Below are 24931 nucleotides of genomic sequence, written 5' to 3'. Positions count from 1 at the left end.
ACTCAAAGTGTGGCCCACAGACTAATGCTGGTCTGTGAACTATTTACTACAGGTCTGTGATAAGTACAGAAAGTAAGAGTAAGCATCACTATTATGCAAAGGTTTTTACAGCAATGTAACAGAATAATTTTATATCCGTTCAATCTAATAATAAAATTTTGGGCTTGTCTTTTATATGTTTTTTGGTTCATACCATATATACATATATATATTTTTTTTTTTTTTTGAGACAGAGTCTCGCTCTGTCGCCCAGGCTGAAGTGCAGTGGCGGGATCTCAGCTCGCTGCAAGCTCCACCTCCGGGTCCTCACCATTCTTCTGCCTCAGCCTCCCAAGTAGCTGGGACTACAGGCGCCCACCACCACGCCCGGCTAATTTTTTGTATTTTTAGTAGAGATGGGGTTTCACCGTGTTAGCTAGGATGGTCTCGATCTCCTGACCTCGTGATCTGCCCACCTCGGCCTCCCTAAGTGCTGGGATTACAGGCATGAGCCACCACGCCCAGCAGGTTCATGGCATTTTTTCTAATAATTCTTTTTTTTTATATTATAAAAGGATTGGCCCACCATAGATTGGAAATTTTAAAAGTGCCTTGGTTCTTTGCCACATAACTCAGGACTGGGTTGTGGGGAGCCATCCCTCTCACTCCCTGGTGAGACTTCCAGATCATCTCTCCTCCACCTTGTGTAAGAGCTCCCACTGCTCTGAGTTCCATACCATCCAGCTATACCACTTCTCACTCTTCTTCATCACTGCCACATACCCATCTCCCCAACATACCCCTTCAGTCGCTGAAGAACCTGCTCAGATTCTTCTCCAACCCAAGTCCTGCCAACATCCTACATGAAATCAGTATCCATGTGGAGATACAACATTCCAGGCACTTAGTTTCTTGATCTTCTCATCTTCAGAGACTGCTACCTCTACTCCCATTTCAGCTACCAACTCTCATGACCATCCTCCAGACCCTGCCAACACCAGCAACTGCTGTACTTCTGGAGTATGAAACTCATACATCACCCTCTCTGACCACAAGTCTATCTATCCAGCTCTCATTCACTATATCCTGTTCTTTGCCCTCAAAACTCACCTATTCATACACTCTTGACTTTACCCTCCTTCCCTATCTGGTTGAGATTCCAGCATTCCTCACTTCAATCATTCTCTTACAGATATCCTCACTTGCCCCACTGCCTTTCATTCCCACATGCAAACCCTAACCCTGGCTCAATACAGCTACCTAACTCTAGACCACTAGATGTGGCTAGAGAAAAGTCACCCATTGGATTGGTGCCATCATAAATTCACTGTCCAAAATATTTGCATTGGTCAGGCGAGGTGGCTCACGCCCGTAATCCCAGCATTTTGGTAGGCTGAGGCAGGTGGATCAACTGAGGTCAGGAGTTCAAGACCAGCCTGGCCAACATGATGAATCCCCATCTCTACTTAAAATACAAAAATTAGCTGGGAATGGCGGTGGGCACCTGTAATTCCAGCTACTCAGGAGGCTGAGGCAGAACAGCTTGAACCCAGGAGGCAGAGGTTGCAGTAAGCCGAGATCGTGCCACTGCACTCTAGCCTGGGCGACAGAGCCAGATTCTGTCTCAAAAAAAAAAAAAAAAAAAATCTGGATCATGCTGCCTGACGATCCTTCTGTAATTCCCTACTCAACTTTCTCTCATTATCTACTGTGGCTATTTCAAATCTCTTACCCTGCTACCTGCCTCTTCTCTCTCAGCAAATTACCTTGCTTCCTACTACTTCTGGTTTTTGTTTTTGGTTGTTGTTGTTTTAAGCATTGAGTTCCTTAATGTTTTTATTTTACTTTGTTTTTTTTAGAGTCAGGGTCTCCCTGGGTTGCACAGGCTGGAGAGCAGTGGTGCCAGTCATAGTTCACTGCAGCCTTGAACTCCTAGGCTCAAGTGATCCTCTTGCCCCAGCCTCCCAAGTAGCTAGGACAAGCACACACCACCATGCCCAGCTAATTTGTGTCTGTGTGTGTGTTTTGTAGAAAAGGGGTGTCTTGCTTTGTTGCCCAGAATGGTCTCAAACTTCTGGCCTCAAGTGATCTTCTACCTCAGCCTCCCAATGTGTTGGGATTACAGGTGTGAGCCATCATGCCAGCCACTTCCTACTTCTACACTTGATCTTAGCCAAAAGACTGAGAGGCGATGCACTTCCTACTTCTTAGAGAAAATTAAGTAATCAGAGGTGAACTACCTTAACTTCTCATCACCAAATATACTTCCTTCTACACCCATCCTTTTTTTCCTGTCGTAACAACAGTACTCTTTCCTTCCTTCTAAAGCCAAGTTTTCCATCTGGGTCACATGTTTTCTTACCTTCTCAATCAATTATTCCTTCTTTCTGCAGTATCTTCAATCTCTCTCTCTTTCTTCACAATAGCATTTAAACAAGTCTATTCATGTTTACAACTTTAAAAACCAAGACTTACCCACCCTCCTATCCTCCCTCCCTCCTGTTTGCCCCTTCACAGCCAAACATCATCTTTCTTTAAACCTATGCAGCTTAAAAACAAAGTAAATAAATCTATGCAGCTTGATAATGATCCCTTTTTTAAGTAATGGTTGTACATGGTGCAAAACTCGGAGTACAGAAGTATATACAGTAAAAAGTCTCCCTCCCACCCTTGGCTGCCCAGTAGTATCCAGAGGTGTTCTATCAAAGCCAAATCAATACTTTTTTTAGGGTTGCTATGTGCACTTTGTGACTCATCCCCTGCTACAGTCTGATCTTAGTCCCCACCTTCTTTAAAATAGATCTCACTGATGTCCTGACCTCTTTGTTGATATAAGCAATAAGTACTTCTCCGCTTTATCTCCCTTAACCCGTTAGCACCATTTTCGCACTGCCAACCCTGTACTCTCTCCACCTGACAAGCTTTCTACCCTTTACTTCTATAATGCCCCATTTGGCTGGTGCCCTTCCTTCAGCTGACATTTAATGAGCATCCGCCAGGCTCTGTCTGGTCTGGGTGCTGGTGAGATGAAGACAAAAAACAAAGCATACAAAAATCCCTGCCCTCACAGAGCTGATGTTCTAGTGGGGAGGAAGACAAGAAACAAGATAAATCAATGCAATTGGTGAAACACATTGTATGTTAGATAATGAGAAGACCTAGGTAGAAAAAAAAAAAAAAACAGAAAGGGGAATATAGACGAATACATATATGTGAATAACACTATACACCACACACACACACACAATCGGGGGGGGGCAGGGAAGAATGGCAGTGAGGGTGAAATATTAGATAGGGAAGACAGGTAAAGACTGACAAAATGGCTTTTGAATAAAGACCCAAAGGGAGTAAGGGAGCAAGCCTCTCATGTGGCTATGAAGGAAGAGCATCCAGGCAGGGCGCGGTGGCTCGAGCCTGTAATCCCAGCACTTTGGGAGGCCGAGACGGGTGGATCACGAGGTCAAGAGAGCGAGACCATCCTGGCTAACACGGTGAAACCCCGTCTCTATTAAGAAATACAAAAAACTAGCCGGGCGAGGTGGCGGGCGCCTGTAGTCCCAGCTACTCGGGAGGCTGAGGCAGGAGAATGGCGTAAACCCGGGAGACGGAGCTTGCAGTGAGCTGAGATCCGGCCACTGCACTCCAGCCTGGGAGACAGAGCGAGACTCCATCTCAAAAAAAAAAAAAAAAGGAAGAGCATCCCAATAAGAACAGCAAGTACAAAAGCCCTGTGGTGGGAGCGTCCCTAGACTACAAAGGTAGCAGAGAGGAGGAGAGTGTTCTAGAGTAGAGAGCTAGGAGGACAGTAGTAAGTCAGAAAGGCAATAGACTCACATAGTAGGTTATTGTAAGCCACTGTAATGCACTCTAGCTTTTCCTGGGTAGCCACAAGAACTGGGGAGTCACAGACACTATGAGTTAGGGATGTGATGTGATTTTAATTATGTCTTTGGCTGTTCCTTTTTCCCAATGAATTCTTTTTCTCCTGCCCAGTCCTTAAATGTTGAAGTTTCTTAGGTCCTCTTACCTGGGCACTCTTTTCTCCTCACTTTTCCTCATTGTTCTCACTCCCAGGGCTCCATGTGCCCTCTATGCACTCATAACTCCAAGCCAGATCTTCCTGCTGGATTTTAGAGCCTTCCCTCCAAATGCCTCCTGGGGGAGACATTTCTACTGGATAGTCACTTACGTACTTCAAATTCAACATGTCCAAACTCAGTTTCTCCCTCTGTCTGTCCCCTAAACATGCTCCCTTCTCTTAGGTTTCCCACTTCAGCAAATGGCTCCATAACCTCACCAGGCATTCAAGCCAGAAACCTGGCAGCCATCACTGATTCACCTCTAGCCCTCTCCCTCCGCTATACCCTGAAGTAGGCATTCTAGCATCAAGTTAAGAACACTGACTTTAGGTCAACTCTCTGGGTTTGCATACTGGCTGTGCCACTTACTAGCTGTGGAATCTTGGACAAGTTACTTAACCTCTCTGTGCCTCTGCTTCCTCATTGTAAGATGGGGATAAAAACTGTACCTACTTCTTAAGGTTGTTATTAAAAGCTAATGAACTAATATATAGAAAGTGTTTAGAACATTGCCTGGCCCATAGTAAGTGCTCTGTATGTTTGTTGTTGTTATCCAAGTTATCAGCATGTCCTATCAACTCTCTTTATTAGCTATCAATTGTGCCAATTTGTCATCCTTACTGTCCCTGCACTAGTTAAGGCCACTATTACCTCTAACTCAGTTATTGTCCTGCCCTCCTAACTGGACTCCTGGCCCCTATTCTGTCCCCACCCAATTGGCCCTCCACACTACAGCTAAAGTGATCATTTAAAAACACAAATATGATCCTATCAACCCATGCTTAAAATGCCTCACAGGATCCCTACTTTTCCTAAGGTAAAGTATAAACTTACCATGGCCCAAAAGGCCTTGCCTCTCTGGCTGAGCTCACCTCTTTCCCCTCACACACAGCGTACGCTGGGAGAGACATTCCTACTACATAACCCACTTACAATCTGTGGGGCCTAATGGAAATGAAAGTGGGAGCTCCCTGTTCAAAAAATAGAAAAGCTTTTTCCTTTCTTCCATGGTCTCTCTTAACTTACCATGCAGTTTTAATATGCTATTTACTGTCATGCTCCCTCGGGTATAGGGATAACTCAAGGGGCGAGTACAGGCCCACACAAGTACCCTGGGGCCCTGCCCGGTGACTTAGTACACAGGGTACATGCACCCCACCGACTCTGTCCACACCTGCACCTGGGCGCAGCGCCCCAGGCAGCTAGCCAAGAACCTGTTCGGGGAGGTAGAAAGGCAGCATGAGGTAGAACCACATATGAGCCAAGACTCTTAAGTCCCCAGCGCACACTCCACTGTTCCATCACATACAAATCACAAAATCAAAGGCAAAATTATTAAGAATTTCAAGAGGCCGGGCGCGGTGGCTCAAGCCTGTAATCCCAGCACTTTGGGAGGCCGAGACGGGCGGATCACAAGGTCAGGAGATCAAGACCATCCTGACTAACACGGTGAAACCCCGTCTCTACTAAAAAATACAAAAAACTAGCCGGGCGAGGTGGCGGGCGCCTGTAGTCCCAGCTACTTGGGAGGCTGAGGCAGGAGAATGGCGTAAACCCGGGAGGCGGAGCTTGTAGTGAGCTGAGATCCGGCCACTGCACTCCAGCCCGGGCAACAGAGCGAGACTCCGTCTCAAAAAAAAAAAAAAAAAAAGAATTTCAAGACAACCACCACAGAACATTAAACCTCAGGCATGGGGCACCATATGACTATAGCAATTGCACATCTATGAAGCCAGCCCTGCTCTAAAAAGCCAGCGGACTCTCAGTGCCATACTCTGTCTATCGCTCTAGCCTCTGGGTTTCATCACATGTATCTCCTTCTACCTGGAACATTCCTGCTCTTCCTCTTCCCTGCTGCTGTGGCACGCCCCCACCCACACTATCACTATTTCAGCCTTTACCACAAGGCCTTGGAACTGCTCACTTACCTGCTGTCTGTCCCCACTACATTTGCCAGATAGTGTATCTTGTTTACCAAAAGTCCTCACCTTTCCCATCTCTCAGTCTTGCCTTACTTATTATTCAACAAACATTCAATGTGCTAGACAACTCCTCATAGCAGGGAGGCAGACAGATGAAAAATTGGGCTTCTGGCTATACTGTCTCAATAGTTACCACCTGGGACCAAGGGTGGTAAATGCTGATTTGCTCTGAGTAGCTTCCTTAGTCAAGAGGATAATTATTATAGCACCAAGTCTTGTGATTAAGATGAGTTATCCCCATCGTATACTGCAAAGCCAAGCACATGGTAAGCAGTTAATATTTGTTAAGTAAATGAGTGCATAAATTCAACAAATATTGACTGAGCACAGACACTGCCCTCATGGACTGAACATTTTAGAGCGGGAGACAGAGAGGCAGTGTCAAAACAGTTTCATTAGTGCTATAAAGTCAATAAAGCAAGGTAACAGGATAGTGAGTGAATGAATTTGAAGTTAGCATAAAAGGCATTGAGAAAAAAACTGAGCTATGAACTTTACATATTATCACATTTAATCTCCACAACAAATCAAGGCCTTCCATACAACATTCACAGACATTAAACACAGAAGCAGAGGTTTAAAGTACAGGCTTAGGAGCCAAAATGCCAGGGTCTGAATCTCACCTCTGCCACTTACCAGCTATGTGAACGTAAGCAATTTATACTTAACCTTTCTGCATCTGTTTCTGCATCTGTGAAATGGAACTACTAATTGTACCCACTTCATAGGGTGGTTAAGAGGATTAAATGAGCTAAAATAGGTAAAGTACTTAAAGTTCCTGGCACATGATAAGTATTAGCTATCATCATCATCGTTAATATTATCCTGATTTAACAGATGAGAAATCTGGGTCTGAGTGGTTAATTGTTGGCAATTACAAAACTACTAAGTAGTAGAGCAGGACAAAAATTCAGGACTTTGTGACTCTACTATATCACTACAATATGTAACCAGGATATAATGTGGGGTAATTAATACAGTCAAGTGTTATCAGCATTCCAAAATGGACACTCAATTCTTCCAGGGATGTGGAACTGAGTGGGAGCTGAGGCTTGGAGATGCCTGAGAGATGATGATGTTGCTCAAGATCCTGTCTGGCTTCTTATCTCCTCAACCTTGCTTTCTGAGGGTGCCCAAGGATCCAGGTCCAGACACAACACCATCTATAAAACCAGAAGCTGAAGCATCCACCATTCCCACCATTCCACCCCCCAACTCCAGGCACACAGGACTTAAAGGAATGCAAAGGACACAGCAAGTTCCAGTGCACCTAAGAAGTGTCTCCTTTATGAGTTTGTCATATAATAGGCTTCACTAAATTCTAGATGCACCAATGGAGTAACTTCATATGCACTGACATGCACACAGACTGTTCTATCTCAAAAAAAAAAAAAAAAAAACCCGAACAAAAAAACCCTTTTGTGATCCCCTCAGCCACTGCCCCATTACTCTAGTCCCCTTTACACCAAATTCCTCAAAATTGAGTCATTCTGGAGTTCCTTCTTTCACAATCCCAATCCAATCTATCAGCAAATCCTGTATCAATATATATTCAAAATCCAACCACTTTTCATCATCACAGACTGCTTTAAACCACCACTGCCTAACTAGACGAGTGTTTCTCAAATTTTAGGGAATATCAGAAACACCTGGTAAACTTGTTAAAATACAGATTCCTAGGCCCCATCCCCAGAGATCCTGATTCAGTAGGACTGGGTTGGGCCTACAAATGGGTTGGGCCTATAAACATGCATTTCTAATGACCTCTCAGGTGATACTGATGCTGCTGATCCAGGGACCACGCTTTAAGGAATAATGATCTACAGTAGCCCCCAAATTCTCCCTGCTTCCACCTTGCTCCTAACCTTCAGTCTATCCTCACAATAGCCAAACCTGAATCAGATTGCAACTCTCACTTGCTCAAAAAACTTCTGTGGCTCCCTTCCAGAGTAAAAACAAAGTCCTTACACTCTATACCCGTGGTTTTTAAACTTAGTGTGCACCAGAAGCATCTGAAGGGCTGTTAAACCACAGATTCTGGGGCTCCACCTCCAGAGTTTCCCTTTCAGTCAGTCTGGGGTGGGATCCAAGAACTGGCCTAACCAGTTCCTAGATAATGCTGATCCTGCTGGTCTGGGAACCATACTTGGAAAATCACTGCTGTATATGATCTGCGCACCCCCGACCCTTAACCTCAGCTTCTATTACTCTCCCCTCACTCACTCTGTTCCAATAGCATTGGACTGGAATGGTAGCATGCCAGGCCTGCTCCCCACTTGGGTCCTTTATTTCCTCTACCTGAAACACTCTTCCCCTACTTACCAGCATGGTTCCCTTCCTCACTTTCCTTCAAGCTCATATGTAACCCATCTGTAATCATCCTGTATAAAGTAACCACTACTTCAACCCTGGGGTGGTACTCCTTCTCCTGCTCACCCTACTTTACTTTTCTCTAGACCATGTATTATCACTTGACACACTATATATTAAGCTGTTAGTTTACTGTCTCATGCTCACTGCCATATCCCCCCTCCTCCACCCGTGTCCAGAACAATGCCTGGCACATAGCACATACCTGATTTTCCCTATCTTCCATAACTTCTAACAACTTAAACAGTGCTTTATATTGTCTATAGTACTGTATTCTACAGTAAGAGTACAGGAGACCCAAGTTTGATCTGTGGTCCAGCTGTCTGTGTAGCTTTAGGCACATTATTTAACCTATCACTGCTGGTTCTGGAACAATATGAAGTAGATGCACTCCTCCCTATCCCTCCAAGTACAGCTAAAAACCCTGGACGTTATATACAAAACAAACATAAAACTTTGAAAGGTGAAGGGAAGAAAGCAGACCGACTAGAGACACCTAGCAGGTGGCGGATAGCACCAAAGATCAGTGGGGAACCTGTACTGCCACCCCAACCTGGCAGTCATCAAGTGGTACCCCCTTTCTGCCACTGAAGTGCAGTGTCTGAGAAGGCCTGCAAAAACAGAAGTCTTAAATAAGATCCAGGATCCCATAACATAATGCCCAACATGTCCAGAATATAATTAAAATAATTATTTGTCATATCAAGAACAAGGAAAATCACAACTCGAGTAAGAAAAGAAAATCAGGCCGGGCGCGGTGGCTCAAGCCTGTAATCCCAGCACTTTGGGAGGCCGAGACGGGTGGATCACTAGGTCAGGAGATCGAGACCATCCTGGCTAACACGGTGAAACCCCGTCTCTACTAAAAAATACAAAAAACTAGCCGGGCGAGGTGGCGGGCGCCTGTAGTCCCAGCTACTCGGGAGGCTGAGGCAGGAGAATGGCGTAAACCCGGGAGGCGGAGCTTGCAGTGAGCTGAGATCCGGCCACTGCACTCCAGCCTGGGCAACAGAGCGAGACTCCGTCTCAAAAAAAAAAGAAAAGAAAATCAACAGAAGTCAAGACTGAGATGACACAGATGCTGGAATTTTCTAAGAATTTTAAAGGCACCATGATACAAAAGCTTCAACGAGTGATTAAGAACATGCCTGAAACAAATGAATAAATAGAAAGTGTCACCGGGCACAGTGGCTCATGCCTATAATCTCAGTACTTTGGGAGGCCGAGGTGGGCAGATCACGAGGTCAGGAATTCGAGACCAGCCCGGCCAACATGGTGAAACGCCATTTCTACTAAAAATACAGAAGATAGCTGGGCGTGGTGGCGTGTGCCCGTAATCCTAGCTACTCGGGAGGCTGAGGCAGGAGAATCGCTTGAACCTGGGGAGGCAGAGGTTGCAGTGAGCCGAGATCACGCCATTGCACTCCAGCCTGGGCAACAGAGTGAAACTCCATCTCGGAAAAAAAATAATAATAATAAAATAAATAAATAAATAAATAGAAAGTGTCAGCAAAAATTAGCCAGGCATGATGGCGTGTGCCTTTAATCCCAGGTACTTGGGAGGCTGAGGCAGGAGAATCACTTGAACCCGGGAGGTGAAGGTTGCAGTGACCCAAGATCGCACCACTGCACTCCAGTCTAGGTGACAGAGCTAGACTCTTGTCTCAAAAGAAAAAGAAAAAGTGTCAACAAAAAATAGAAAATCTCTGAAAAAAAATAGAAGATATAGAAAAGAACCTAACAGAATTTTTAGAACTGAGAAATACAGTAACTCAAATGAAAATTCTTTAGATGAGTTCAACAGCAGAATGGAGAAAACAGAGAAAAGAATCAGTAAGTTGAAGATAGAGCAATAGAAATTATCCAATCTGAACAACAGAAAGAAAACAGACTGGAAAAAAAATGAACAGAGTCTCAGCAACCTACAGGACTACAAGAAAAGACAAACCCAAAGAAATCCACACTAAGACATGGCTTAGTCGAATTCCTAAAAGCAAAAGACAAAGGAAAATCTTGAAAGCAATGTGATAAATGACACACTACCTCAAAGAGAACACCAATTGGAATGACAAAGGCTCTCTCATCAGAAACCATGGAGGGCAAAAGGAAGTAGCAGAATAGTTTTCAAGCACTGAGATAAAAGAACTAGAAACCCAGAGTTCGATATCAAGTGAAAAGATCCCCTAAGAATTCAAGGGAAATCAAGATATTCTCAGATGAAGGAAAACTAAACATATTTGTTGCCAACAGATTTACCCTAAAAGAATGAGTAGGCTGGGCGTGGTGGCTCACGCCTGTAATCCCAGCACTTTCGGAGGCCGAGACGTGTGGATCATTTGAGGTCAGAAGTTCGAGACTAGCCTGGCCAACATGGTGAAACCCCGTCTCTACTAAAAATACAAAAATTAGCGGGGCGGTAATAGCATGCGCCTGTAATCCAAGCTACTCAGTAGGCTGAGGCAGGAGAATCGCTTGCGCCTGGGTGGCAGAGATTGCAGTGAGTCAGAAAGCGCCACTGCACTCCAGTTTGAGCAACAGAGTGAGAACCTGTCTCATAAATAAATAATTAAAAGAATAAGTAGGCCGGGCATGGTGGCTCACGCCTGTAATCCCAGCACTTTGGGAGGCCGAGATGGGTAGATCACAAGGTCAGGAGTTCCGAGACCAGCCTGGCCAATATGGTTAAACCCCATCTGTACTAAAAACACAAAAATTAGCTGGGTGTGCTGGCAGGCGCCTATAGTCCCAGCTACTCATGTGGCTGAAGCAGGAGAATCACTTGAACTCGGGAGGCGGAGGTTGCAGTGAGCCAAGATCGCGCCACTGCACTCCAGCCTGGGCGAGACAGAGCAAGACTTCGTCTCAAAAAAAAAAAAAAAAAGAACAAGTAAAGGAAGCTCTCTGAAACAGAAAAAAGGAGGAATCCTGAAACATCAGGAAGTTAGACTGAACAAAGAGTAAAAATATGGGTAAATACAACATACCTTCCCTCTCTTCGAGTTTTCTACATCATGTTTGATGGTTGAAGCAAAAATTATTACCACTGTATGATGTGATTCTTAATGCATATATAACAAATATTTAAGATTCATTACATTATAAACAAGGCTGGGCGCAGTGGTTCACACCTGTAATCCCAGCACTTTGAGAGGCTGAAGCGGGAGCACTGCTTGAGCCCAGGAGTTTGAGGCCAGCCTGGGCAACATAACAAAGACCCAGTCTCTACAAAATACAAAATTAAAAAAATCAGCCAGGCGGCCAGGCGCAGTGGCTCACGCCTGCAATCCCAGCACTTTGGGAGGCCGAGGCAGGTGGATCACGAGGTCAGGAGTTCAAGACCAGCCTGGCCAAGATGGTGAAACCCCGTCTCTACTAAACATACAAAAAATTAACCAGGCGTGGTGGCAGGCGCCTGTAATTCCAGCTACTCTGGAGGCTGAGGCAGAGAATTGTTTAAACATGGAAGGTGGAGGTTGCAGTGAGCCGAGATCATGCCACTGCACTCCAGCCTGGGCGACAGAGCAAGACTCCGTCTCAAAAAAAAAAAAAAAAAAAAAAAAAAATCAGCCAGGCATGGTGGTGCTACTGGGGGGTGGGGGGCTGAGGTGAGAGGATCACTTGAGCACAGGAGGTTTAGGCTGCAGGTGAGCCGTGACTGTGCCACTACACTCCAGCCTGGGCAACAGAGCAAGACTCTGTCTCAACAACAACAAAACGATTAATTATATTATAAGCAAAAGAGCATTAAGGCATGTAAAGAAAAGTAAAGTTTCAATTGGACACGGTGGCTCACACTTGTAATCCCAACACTTTGGGAGGCTGAGGCAGGTGGATCACGAGGTCAGGAGTTCGAGACCAGCCTAGCCAACATAGTGAAAACTTGTCTCTATTAAAAATACAAAAATTAGCCACGTATGGTTGACCGCGTCTGTAGTCCCAGCTACTCGGGAGGCTAAGGTGGGAGAATCGCTTGAACCCAGGAGGCGGACGTTGCGGTGAGCCAAGACCACATCATTGCGCTCCAGCCTGGGTGACAGAGTGAGACTGTTTCAAAAAAAAGAAAAAAGAAAAGTAAAGTTTCTACTCTTCAATCAAACCGGTAAAATGTCAAGAGCAGTTGCTTATGGTAAGTTATATGTATAATGTAATACCTAGAGCAAGTACTGAAAAAAGCAATACAGAGATAACTCGGGCCAAGAGCAGTAGTTCATGCCTATAATCCCAGCAATTTGGGAGGCTGAGGTGGGAGGATCATCTGAAGCCAGAAGTCCAAGACCATCCCAGGCAACAAAGGGAGGTACCACCAACCTACACCCACACCCTCCCCACACGAAAAATTAACAAAATTAGGGGACACAGTGGCACGTGCTTGTAGTTTCAGCTACTGTAGAGGCTGAAGCATGAGGAGATTGCTTATGCCCTGGAGTTTGAGGCTGCAGTAAACCATGATCAAACCACTGCACTCCAGCCCAGGTGACACAGAGACCCTGTCTCAAAAATAAATGAATGAATGAGTAGGCCAGGTGCGGTGGCTCACACCTGTAATCCCAGCACTTTGGGAGGCCAAAGCGGGCGGATCACCTGAAGTCAGAAGTTCAAGACCAGCCTGACCAAAATGGAGAAACCCCGTCTCTACTAAAAATACAAAATGAGCTGGGCGTGGTGGCACATGCCTGTAGTCCCAGCTACTCAGGAGGCTGAGGCAGGAGAATCGCTTGAACCTGGGAGCCGGAGGTTGCGGTGAGCCAAATCGCCCCATTGCACTCCAGGCTGGGCAACAAGAGCGAAACTCTGTCTCAAAACAAAAAAAAAAAAAAAAAAAAAGAAAAAAGAAAAAAGAAAAAAAATCAGCAAGGATTAGAAGAATTCAGCAACACTATTAACCAACAGTAGTTAATTGCCATTCATAGAACACTCCACCCAAAAATGGCAGAATACACATTCTTTTCCAGTGATCATGAAACATTTACCAAGATAGACTCTGGGCTATAAAACAAATCTCAATAAATGTAAAGGAATTGAAATCATACAGAGCATATTCTCTGACCACTATCAAACTAGAAGTCAGCAACAGAACGGTAACAGGAAATTCTACAAAAACTTAAAAATTAAACAACATATTTCTTTTTTTTTTTTTTTTTTTTTTTTTTGAGGCGGAGTCTCGCTCTGTCGCCCGGACTGGAGTGCAGTGGCCAGATCTCAGCTCACTGCAAGCTCCGCCTCCCGGGTTTATGCCATTCTCCTGCCTCAGCCTCCCGAGTAGCTGGGACTACAGGCGCCCGCCACCTCGCCCAGCTAGTTTTTGTATTTTTAGTAGAGACGGGGTTTCACCGTGTTAGCCAGGATGGTCTCGATCTCCTGACCTCGTGATCCGCCCGTCTCGGCCTCCCAAAGTGCTGGGATTACAGGCTTGAGCCACCGCGCCCGGCCTAAACAACATATTTCTATACTTCATGGGTCAAACAGGAAGTCTCAAGGGGAACTTAAAAACGCCTTGAGCAGCAGGAGGATCACTTTAGCCCAAGAGTTGGAGGCTGCAGTGAGCTATGATCCTGCCTCTGCACTCCCGCCTGGGCAACAGAGTGAGAAACTGTCTCCAAAAAAAAAAAAAAAAAAAAAAAAAACTTTTTTTTTTTTGGTTTTTGTCTCAAGAAAAAAAACTTTTTTTTTTTTTTTTTTTTTTTTTAACGCTTTGAACTACATGAAAAGGGAAAACGTAACATATTAAAATCTATCGGTGCTGAAAAGGAAATTAACAGCTAAAGGCTTACATCAGAAAAGAAAGAAAGGCCAAGTGTGCTGGGTCACACCTGTAATCCCAACACTTTGGGAGGCCGAGGCAGGTGGATCACCTGAAGTCAGGAGTTCAAGACTAGCCTGGCCAACATGGTGAAACCCCATCTCTATTAAAAATACAAAAAAATTAGCTGGGCGTGGTGGCAAGCGCCTATAATCCCAGCTACTCGGGAGGCTGAGGCAGGAAATCACTTGAACCCAGGAGGTGGAGGTTGCAGCGAGCCGAGATTGCGCCTGGGCAACAGCAGCGAGACTCCGTTTTAGGAAAAAAAAAAAAAGAAAGTCTCAAATCAATAATCTAAACTCCCACCTCAAGAAACTAGATAGAGAGCAAAATAAACCCAAAGGAGAAAGAAAATAATAAAGTGCAGAAATCAATTAAACTGAAAACAGAAAGACAATAGAAAAAGTCAATGAAACAAAAAGCTTGTTCTTTGAAAAGATCGATAAAACTGACAAACCTCTAACAAGTCTGACAAATACGAAAACGAATTTTTTTTGTTTTTGTTTGAGACAGGGTCTCGCTCCGTCACCCAGGCTGGAGTGCAGTGGCGCGATCACAGTTCACTGAAGCCTCAACTTCCTGGGCTCAAGCAATCCTCCCGCCTCAGCCTCCTGGGTAGCTGGGACTACAAGCATGGGCCACCTACCCAGCTAATTTTTGTATTTCTTGTAGAGATGGCGTTTTACCATGTTGCCCAGGCTGGTTTCGAACTCCTGGGCTTAAGCAATCCACCAGCCTTGGCGTCCCGAAGTGCTGGGATTACAGGCATGATATCACATGCCCAGCCTGATACATTTTTAGTATCACGAAACAAAATTATCATTATAGCACCTAAAGATATCAAAAGGATAATAAAGAAATACTATGAACAATTCTACAAACATAAATTTGACAACTTAGATGAAATGGGTCAATTCATTGGAAAGTATACATCCAATATAAAATACGTAATTTGAATAGTCCTGTAACTATTAAACAGAATAATTTTTATTTTTATTTTATTTTATTTTATTTTTTTTTTGAGACAGAGTCTCGCTCTGTTGCCCGGGCTGGAGTGCAATGGCCGGATCTCAGCTCACTGCAAGCTCCGCCTCCTGGTTTTACGCCATTCTCCTGCCTCAGCCTCCCGAGTAGCTGGGACTACAGGCGCCCGCCACCTCGCCCAGCTAGTTTTTTGTATTTTTTTTTTAGTAGAGACGGGGTTTCACCGTGTTAGCCAGGATGGTCTCGATCTCCTGACCTCATGATCCGCCCGTCTCGGCCTCCCAAAGTGCTGGGATTACAGGCTTGAGCCACCGTGCCCGGCCAGAATAATTTTTAGAACTCCCCAAAAAGATAGAATAAAGATAATTAGGCGAAGTGGTCAGCATAGTGAGTGGAACATTAGCTTGTGCTCAATAAACAATAGCTATAACCATTGTATTTAAATCATCACAACCTCTCAAGGAAACTGAGGCTTCACAGATAAGAAAGTCTTTGTAACAGAATCAGAATTTGAACCCAGATCTGAAATCAGTGCCCTTTCCTCTAGAGTTAAAAATCCACACCAAAGTTACTCCCTTGGGCATGTATCAACCAATATTTCTTTTATAAACAGGAAAACTGTAAAGGAGGGAGATTTGTGCTAAAAATCCCAGAAATCAATAAATGCTTGCCAACTAGTTTTCTCCACTATTGTACAGCAGTGATTCTCAAATGTTAGGGTGAATCAGGATCACCTGTTTGTTAAAATACAGATTGCTGAATCCCAGTCCCAGCCCAAGAAATTGCATTTTAAACAAATTCCCAGTTGATGAACTTTACTTTTAAAAAGTTCGTTCCTCCTGTGTTAGCTCACTTAGGAATTAAAAAAGAATAACAAAAAAAGAATGTTCATTCCAATTTTTCTGTACAAAAGAGAATGACTGGTGTACAGTAATGATATGTTAGTCCATCCATCCCCCAACATCAGAAGCTATCACACTCCGCAGAAGGGGAAGGAACCAAGACAGGATAATGTTCTAAATCAGTGGTTCTCAAGGGTGGGCCCTGCTTACCTACTGAATCAGAAACACTGTAGCTAGGGCATCCCTAACTTGTGTTTTATCAGGTCTTCCAAGTGAGTCTGATACATGCTAAAGTTTGAAAACCACCGCTGTACAAATCTAAGTATTTTTGCAAAATCCATCTTCTTACAGGAAGAATGAAGCAATACCATGTTTTTTCCACTTCTGAGAACCTGGGCTCTGGAATCAAATAATTCAAAGTTCAAATCCACACTCAGAAAGTCACTTAATCTCCACGAATTCCAGATTCTCAGCTGCAAAATGGAATAGTTGCCTCCCTTGTTATAACCTTTCCAGAAAGTAACTTGGCATTATATTCCATAATCCCTAGCTGGACTTCAAGAAATCTATCCTACAAAAGTCACTAGAGGCCGAGCGTGGTGGCTCACACCTGTAATCCCAGCACTTTGGGAGGCCAAGGTGGGTGGATCACGAGGTCAGCAGTTTGAAACCAGCCTGACCAACATGGTGAAACTCTGTCTCTACTAAAATACAAAAATGAGCCGGGCGTGGTGGCGTGCGCCTGTAATCCCAACTACTCAGAAGGGCGAGGCAGGAGAATCACTTGAACCCAGGAGGCAGAGGTTGCAATGAACCAAGATCGTGCCAGTGCACTCCAGCCTGGGCAACAGAGTGAGACTCCATCTCAAAAAAAAAAAAAAAAGTCATTGGAGATATGAACAGATTTCTATCACCTCTAGGCATTTGTGGACTTAAAATTTGTTGGCTTAACTCTTGCAAGCAACCATAGAAGTCCATAGTATGTAGTAATTTTCAATTGTGCTGAAGTACAAACTTAAATGGTACACTATAAGCCTGGTGTGTTTCTGTCAGCAATGCACTAAGCAAGAGCAGCCACCCACCAAGGACCTGATTCTCAGCTAGCTTCCTTGTTCATTGGGGGCCCATAGAGAGAAGTATAAGATTTTTTTAAAATTTGGTTTATTTCATGGAAAAAAATTAAGGCGGTTAACTTGTGTTAGAGTGTACACAGGAACACACACAACTCACCATAGAAATGTGATTAAAGAGGGGCCTGGCCCATAAGCCCAGTTCTGTATTTGTAAGTTTAGAATTCTTTAAGGCCTCAATGGTGCTCCTTATAAATAAATGTCAAGTACCTACTAAGCAAAGATGCTTTCCATAATGTTTTTCTGTTTTAATCAGCACTCATATCAAGATGCAAAACTTTTCCAGAACCCCCAAAGTTTCCTCACATTATTTACAATATAAAAAAGGTCAAATAATGTTCAAAAAAGTACAATGTCCAACCATAAAGGAAATTACCAAGTTAACTGGTGACACATAACATATCGTGGGATATCAGAAATCAAGTATAGCTGAATATTTAATGAACTGGCAATTACATTAAAACATTAACTAGAAAAAAAATAGGTTGTAAAATGGTATTTATAATGCAATCCCATCTTGTAAAAATATATGTTTATATTCTAACCCAAAAGATGGGAGACACTGCAACAACAAATTTAACAGTGGATTGTGCCAGACAGTAGTAGACTCGGGTGAGTTTTATTTCCTCCTTTATTCTTTTTCTGTATTTTCTACAACAAGCAGGTCTCACTATAAAACCAGGAAAAAATTAAGAACATTATTTAAAAGAGAAATATCCAACTTTCAGGCTTGTTGATTGGTGCTCCTTAAGTCCCTGTCACGGGGTCTGGCAGACATAAGCACTCAGGAAGCATTCATTCCTGTTCCCTGTTTCCAGAGTGAGGAGTTATAGCAGGAGCCCATTTTACAGGTCTGAAAAAACACATTTCCCATACAATCCAAAGTAAGGGCCCCAGTCAACAGCTTTTTTTCATGAAGACTCATTAATTCATTCAAAAATGTACTCAGCATCTATTACATGTTTAGCACTGAACTAGGTTCTGGAGACACCAAAAATGAAAAGATGACATCTCTGCCCTCAGGAAGCTCTGGCTAATGAATGACACAGATATATTTATAACGATGATATGATGAAATAGTTACTTTTTAATAAAGACGTATACAAAGTGCAATGGGAACCAAGAGGAAGAAGGACTTTTACCCCTTTCACAGTCTGTGAGTTGCAAAGGGGAGGGCATTAGTGGGAGTTTGCATGTAAAAAGACAAAAAGGCATAAAGGAGTATAAAATTTTCCCAGAAATTTTAGTTCAGTCTTGCTAGGACATAAAGAACAAGAGAGGAGGAGTGGCAGGAAATGAGAATGAACAAGCAGATCACAAAAGGTCTTGTCTGTCACGTAAAGGATACTGAATTTTATCCCACAGGCGAACCACTGAAAGAAGGGTTTTAGGCTGAAGAGTGACTTGATCAGCACTAGCAAAGACACCAGGAATCCTGAAAGACATCTTAATCCCCACTTATTTTCAGGGCAAAGGAAAAGGTCCCACCCTCTAGGGTTGTCCCCTCTTAAATAACATGAGGCAGTAAATAGAACTCTGTGCCGGGCACACAATAAATATTCAATAGAGATCAGTTAAATATGAATTTGGATATGGGGCAAGGGGGCAGTCCCTGCTGAGGGCAGGATTTCAGCAGCACCAGCACCTTTAGTTTGGTCTTGAGTGTGATAAACAGAAATAGCTCGCTGGGCACAGTGGCTCATGCCTGTAATCCTGGCACTGTGGGAGGCTGAGGTGGGCGGATCACTTGAAGTTGGGAGTTTGAGACCAGCCTGGCCAACATGGTGATATCCCGTCTCTACCAAAAAAGTACAAAAAAATGTGCCTGGCGCGGTGGCGTGCACCTGTATTCCCAGCTACTCCAGAGGCTGACGCACAAGAATCGCTTGAACTCGGGAGGTGGAGGTTGCAGTGAGCTGAGATCATGCCATTGCACTCCAGCCTGGGTGACAAGAGTGAGACCTTGTCTCAAAAAAAAAAAAAAAAAAAAAAGAGAGAAAGAAATAGCTCCTCTGGAGGAGACCAGACAACTGAAAATTCTAGAATCTAACAGGCAACAGGAGGAGGGTGCCATACACTGCTTTGTTGTGCTCCAGTGTACAAAGCCCCCTCAAGGCTGTCTTTCCATAGCTGAGATTTAAATCCCACTAATGGGATATTAGTTTTATCGCACATACTAACCTCTCCGGAATTCTGGGTGACAGGGGCTTATGTGCACACACGGTTAACTGAAAGGAATTCATCAGTGGTTTTACTCTTGTTTTACCCAGTATCTATTCTGCTTAATTCAATTTAGTTGGATGGTTCTGCAGATAAATGCTGTAGAAATAAAATACTGTTGCATTTCTGCCTCCATTTATGAAGTATATCCAAACTGCTTTGCAAAGTCAGAAAAGATATATTTGACACATTTATCAAGACAATGAGGCTCAGAAAAGCAAAGCAACTTGTGCAAGGTCACTCTGAAACTAAGCACAAAGCCACAACTCAAATCCCTGTTTATGGACTCAACTACCTCAAATAAGCAATACTGTTTTACCCAAAGCCAGTGTCTGAGGCAAAACATAATTGTCAGAATATAAAAATGATGGCCGGGCGCGGTGGCTCACGCCTGTAATCCCAGCACTTTGGGAGGCCGAGGCAGGCGGATCACCAGAGGTCGGGAGTTCCAGACCAGCCTGACCAACATGGAAAAACACCGTCTCTACTAAAAATACAAAATTAACTGTGTGTGGTGGTGCATGCCTGTAATCCCAGCTACTTGGAGGCTGAGGCAGGAAAATCGCTTGAAACCGGGAGGCGGAAGTTGCTGCGAACCGAGATCGCGCCATTGCACTCCAGCCTGGGCAACTGGCGAAACTCCGTCTCGAAAAAAATAAAATAAAAAATAAAATAGAAAGGAATATAAAAATGATACTTTCTTTGTGACACAAAGGGGGGGGGTCTTATAAATCTAAAAAAAAAAAACACTCAAAAGAAAGGTGCAAAGATGAAATACATAGGGGAAAACACAGGAAAAGGAGAAACCAGAGGCTAATGTCAGCTAGGTCCTGGTCTGCAAGGGGAAATGGCAGAACCTGAGTCTGGGAGAGGGGGTTCTGAGCCGGAATCTAAAAACAGAGCTGAAAAAGGAAGAGAGAGCAAGTGAACACACCTGGCCACCGCACCCTGTGTAGCTTGGCCTGCCCTCCTTACCTGCCATGAAACCAGTCCTGGCACATGTCACACTCGATCATGAAGCGGGTCACATCGTAAGGCAGCCGGCAGAGGCAATACACCGGCACCGAGGCCATCTTCGCTCGGCCCTGGAGCGTTCTGCGGCCGGCCAGGTTCGTCGTGTCAAAAGGGGCGGGAGGCAGCAGCACGCGTCCTCTCTGGACGATGGCTAGGCACAAACAACACTTTTTACAGAGTGAATCAGCCCCCGCCCCCCACCCCCTTGCACCAACCCTCAGTTCTCCAATAGAGAGTTACCGCCGCCGGGATGCAACACAGCTGGTGCGGCTGTAGGGGGCAACCAGAGAAAGTCCACCCGGCCTTTAGAATTTCTTTCACACGTAAAGAACGGCGCTCAGCCTTCCAGGCTTTCCACAGCCCCCACCCTCCCCACCCCCCACCCCCCCACCCCCCACCCCCCACCTTCTTCGCCCCGGAGTCAGTGATAACTTCTTTCCGGGTTTCAGGAAAATACCTGAAGCCTTTTCGGGAAGCTTCTTTCATCTCTCACTGAACCGTCTCCTAGCCGACCCGTTCCACAAGGCTCCCTTTATTATGACGTAAACCACAGCCTCAGAAATGAGGCTGGGGGTATCTCAAGGCAAGACCCTCCTCTCACCCCCCGAAATAGGGCCAACCAGAGAGAAATAAGGGATCCCTGAAAGTCTCTTCAGGTTACTCAAAGCCTCCACGAACAAGACAGACAAGACTAGGCGCCCAACTCAAATCACAGTTCTGGGGTCGTGTTCGGAGAGTTTAAATAATGCTTTCCGTCACTCAGTATCATTCCTTCCCCGACCAGTCAGGAGTCTCGTCACGCCCAAAACTGAAATAAATATAAATCTCTAAACTGACCAGCTCGTTTTGTACTTTAAAGATGACAGGGTTCTGGTTGCATCCCTGACACTCAAAAGGATCTATTCAAAACCCCTCAAACTGACTAGAGTTTCCTCTCACTCTTGAAACTAGGCAAGGATTCTTTTGCATCGCTCGGAACTGGCAGGGTTTCCTTGCAGCCCCCTCAAACTGATGAGAGCTCCCTAGTCCCCACAAATGTTCTGGTACCTCACAGTACATCCTAAAACTGACAGTAATACCCTCGCAGCCCCCAAAACTTACAGGAATCTTAACGCTTCCCCAACTGACAGGAACCTCCTCACGCCCCAAACCTGACAAGAATGTCTTCGGTCCAGAATCCTACAGGGACCTCCTCATGCTTTGGGCTGCAAGGACTCCACGCCCGCGGAGCTCAGTCCCAGCGACACGCCGGCAGCCGGGCTAGCTCCGGGACGGCGAGGCGCCTCAGCGGAGGCTCGTCCGATAGTTCCGGTCCCTACGGCGGCGCGCGTCGAATTCTGGGATAGTCCCCGTACCGCCGGGAACCTCGCTTGCCTTCCCCTGGAGCCCCCTGCTGGGTCGCGCGTCGCCAGTCGCCCGACGGTGTTTCAGAGCAGCCTCCTCCACAACATTCCCCTCGGCCCAGCCGTTCGGGCCTACTGGAGACCGCGGCTTGGGCCTACTCTGGCGGCCGCCCGGCGAACGGGCAAGTGGCGTCGTCGCTGGGCCAGCAGGAGATAGTCGCGAGCAAACCAACGGGGAAAGAGACGAACCGGCCGCCACGTCCGAGGCACACAGCCCGAAAAGTCGTTGGGAGAAGCCCAGTGGCGGTGGTAGGCAATTCGGAGTAGTCAATAAAGTTTATTCAAAGCAACGAGGAAGTTAAAGCGCAGAGGGGAGGAGAGATACGGGGTAAACATCTACCATGTTGAGAGTGGCGGCGCTACCCAGATAGCCAAGGCGACCGCCATCTTATGAGGGCTGGGCTCGCGAGGTGAGCGCGGCGGAGGCGGGGAACCGCGAGCCGCCGGCTCCCGGGTGACGCCGCCAGGGGGCGGGGCGCCACTTTGAGAAAGGAGGGCGGTTCTCAGCCACCTTTGGACCCGCTAGTCTCTTTAAGGTGCCCAATCGCCGCTGAAGACCTTGAGCCCAGAGGCGGAGAAGCCGCCATCTTAGGCGAGGCAGACGTTTGGCTCCATTTTGAGTGGGGCCCGAAACTTCCTAGCCTTCCCCCTCCTCCGGGCAAACAGGGAGTTAAGCTACCCAGATTCGCACACTCCTCCCCAGCCTTCTCCTCCTATGAGAGGAAGTGAACTGGGTGACTCCAAACTACAAAATTAATAGGTGGCGGCGGGGGCGGGCTTCAGCCAGGGTAGAGGCGGAGTACTCACCGCGGCTCCTGTTCATTGAGCACCTTCGGCGGGCTGGGCTCTTTCCCACGGTCTCTGCGTCGTTCTTACCCCTGTGAAGGAAGCCCTGTGATTATCACCAAATGAAGGCAGGGGCTTCGAGAAGCCAAGTGACTTGAGTCCCAGATCAGGGACGTTGAACCTTGCGCCCTGTGCTACCCGCGTTCTGTCCTCAGGCCCTCAGTGTAGTTCCTCTCTAAAGCGCTGCCAACTCCACAACTCCCTCTGAACTCTTCTTTGACCCTACTGTTTCACTTCAGTTCAAATACAGTTCAAGGATTTGTTTGCACCTGTCCCACAATTTTCTGACTATAGCCTGAGGGGAGGGGATAGGGGATGAGAGGAAAGGCTGAGTTAGTGGAGCTTTGCTGGGTTAGTGGAGCTTAATACATATGCTTCAAGATGGCCTAGGTTTTCTCAAACATTCTAGAAAATTCTCTAGGAGTTATCTTACTATTTCATTTTCTTAAAGGGTCCGATTGCTTTAAAAAGTAAATGTGTGCGTGCACACAATTTACTAACCAGTGATGGTGGGTTAGGCCCTGGGGATGCAATGGTGAAAATAGGGCCTCTGGAGTGGGAGGGCATCTGCCAGTACAGCAAACAAAGTTGCGAGTAAACAATTGGAATAGAAGGCGCAGCAAGCACACAAATACCACGTGCAAAATGACCTTTGCAAAATGCAACACGAAGCTACAAAAGAGCCTTACAAGCTGCTTGCAGCTGCTGTAAGAAAGACGGCAGGGAGACATGGAGGATATAAGTTCACTTAAATAAACAAGCGAGAACATTGTACTCAAAAGGATCAACGTGTACAAATGCATGGGGGCACATAGAAAAATATTTACTAAAAGTTGAATATTGTTGGAACAAGGAGAACAGAAGAGAGAGGTAGGAGGTCAAACAGTAAAGGGTCAAAACATGAAAGATTGCGAAATGCAAAAGAGTTTAGATTGTATGCAGTTAGTAAAAAGAAAAGGTATTTGAGCAGGAGTAGCTGAGTCTCATATTTGTGACTTACCCAAAGGATGGTTTAGGGTTTTTGTTTTTTTTTTTTTTATGTTTGTTTTAGAGACAAGGTCTCACTCTGTCAACTCAGGCTGGGAGATCATAGCTCACTTCACCCTAGAACTCCTGGACTCAAGCAATCCTTCCGCCAGAACCTCCTGAGTAGCTGGGACTATAGGCGCACACCACCACACTCGGTTATTTTTTATTTTTTGTAGAGCCCAGGCCTCGCTATATTGCCCAGGCTGGTCTCAAACTCCTGGTTTCAGGAGATCCTCTAAAAGCATTGGGATTACAGGCCTGAACCACTGCACTGAAAGGTCCAGGTTTAATGGGACCTGAAGCTTATATGGTTTGGGGGAGGAAGGGTGAGACGTCTTCAAGAAAAAAAACAGCCAGGCACGGTGGCTCATGCCTGTAATCCCAGCACTTTGGGAGGCCGAGGCGGGCGGATCACGAGGTCAGGAGTTCGAGACCAGCCTGGCCAACGTGGTGAAACCATGTTTAGTATCTACTAAAAATACAAAAATTAGCCGGGTGTGGTGGCACACGCCTGCAGTCCCAGCTACACAGGAGGCTGAGGCAGGAGAATCGCTTGAACACGGGAGGCAGAGGTTGCAGTGATCCGAGACTGTGTCATTGCACTCCAGCCTGGGTGACGGAGCGAGACTCCATCTCAAAAAAAAAAAAGGAAAAAAAAATTGACTTATGAATACAAAATTAGGATCAAAGGTAGGCAGTAAGAGTATTTCTACAAGCAGTTCCTACACCCGTGTAATAATTATGAAGAGAAGTGATACAAGGCACATGTAAATGTACTATGGGGCTGGGTGCAGATTGCATGTCTGTAATCCCAGCACTTTGGGAGGTCAAGATGTGAGGATCGCTTGAGCCCAGGAGTTCAAGACCAGGCTGGGCAACATAGTGAAACCCTGTCTCTACAAAATAAAAACAAAATAAATTTTTAAATAACAAATATCCCATGAAACCCAACCTAAATGTATCCCCCAGATCAACTTCCCCTTAGGTGGATCTCAAAAATGTCAGACAGCTCCAACACCACCTAATACAAGGGAAAGTATGGCCAGGCCCTCAGTGGAAAGGGACAGCACTTTGAAGCAACTGTTTAAATATATTTTGTGAACTTTATAAAACACATGATCGTGTGACCCTATGGAAAGTGACAGGTCCTGCAGTTTAAGCTTTCTTAGCTTCACAAGGAGTCAGGAGGATTGAGGTTGTTTCACTAGTGTAGGGGGGAAAATTGGTCCAGGATAGTGTGGGAAAGGGTAGGA

General features: G+C 45.4%; 1 protein-coding gene across 7 annotated transcripts in view; it reads right to left on the bottom strand.

Annotated features, from left to right (window-relative positions):
• Positions 1 to 22867, bottom strand: part of PHF8 (PHD finger protein 8) — a 114641-nt gene extending 91774 nt beyond the window's left edge. For 4 of the 7 annotated variants that reach the window (XM_010388866.2, XM_010388867.2, XM_010388871.2 and 1 more), the window contains exons 1-2: positions 22611 to 22867; positions 20362 to 20551 (exon numbers count right to left, since the gene is read on the bottom strand). In XM_010388866.2, coding sequence (XP_010387168.2) covers positions 20362 to 20551; positions 22611 to 22626 — 206 coding nt within the window. In that variant the 5' untranslated portion in view covers positions 22627 to 22867. Of the gene's footprint in view, positions 1 to 20361; positions 20552 to 21501; positions 22220 to 22610 lie in introns of those variants that run through there. The other 3 variants (XM_010388868.2, XM_010388870.2, XM_010388873.2) reach the window with 3 other exon arrangements.
• Positions 22868 to 24931: the final 2064 nt, after the last annotated feature.

Source organism: Rhinopithecus roxellana, chromosome 7 (assembly GCF_007565055.1).
Source record: "Rhinopithecus roxellana isolate Shanxi Qingling chromosome 7, ASM756505v1, whole genome shotgun sequence".
NCBI classification, from domain to species: Eukaryota; Metazoa; Chordata; class Mammalia; order Primates; family Cercopithecidae; genus Rhinopithecus; species Rhinopithecus roxellana.
Note: the sequence above shows the minus strand (reverse complement) of the source record. Positions and strands in the feature narration are given on the sequence as shown.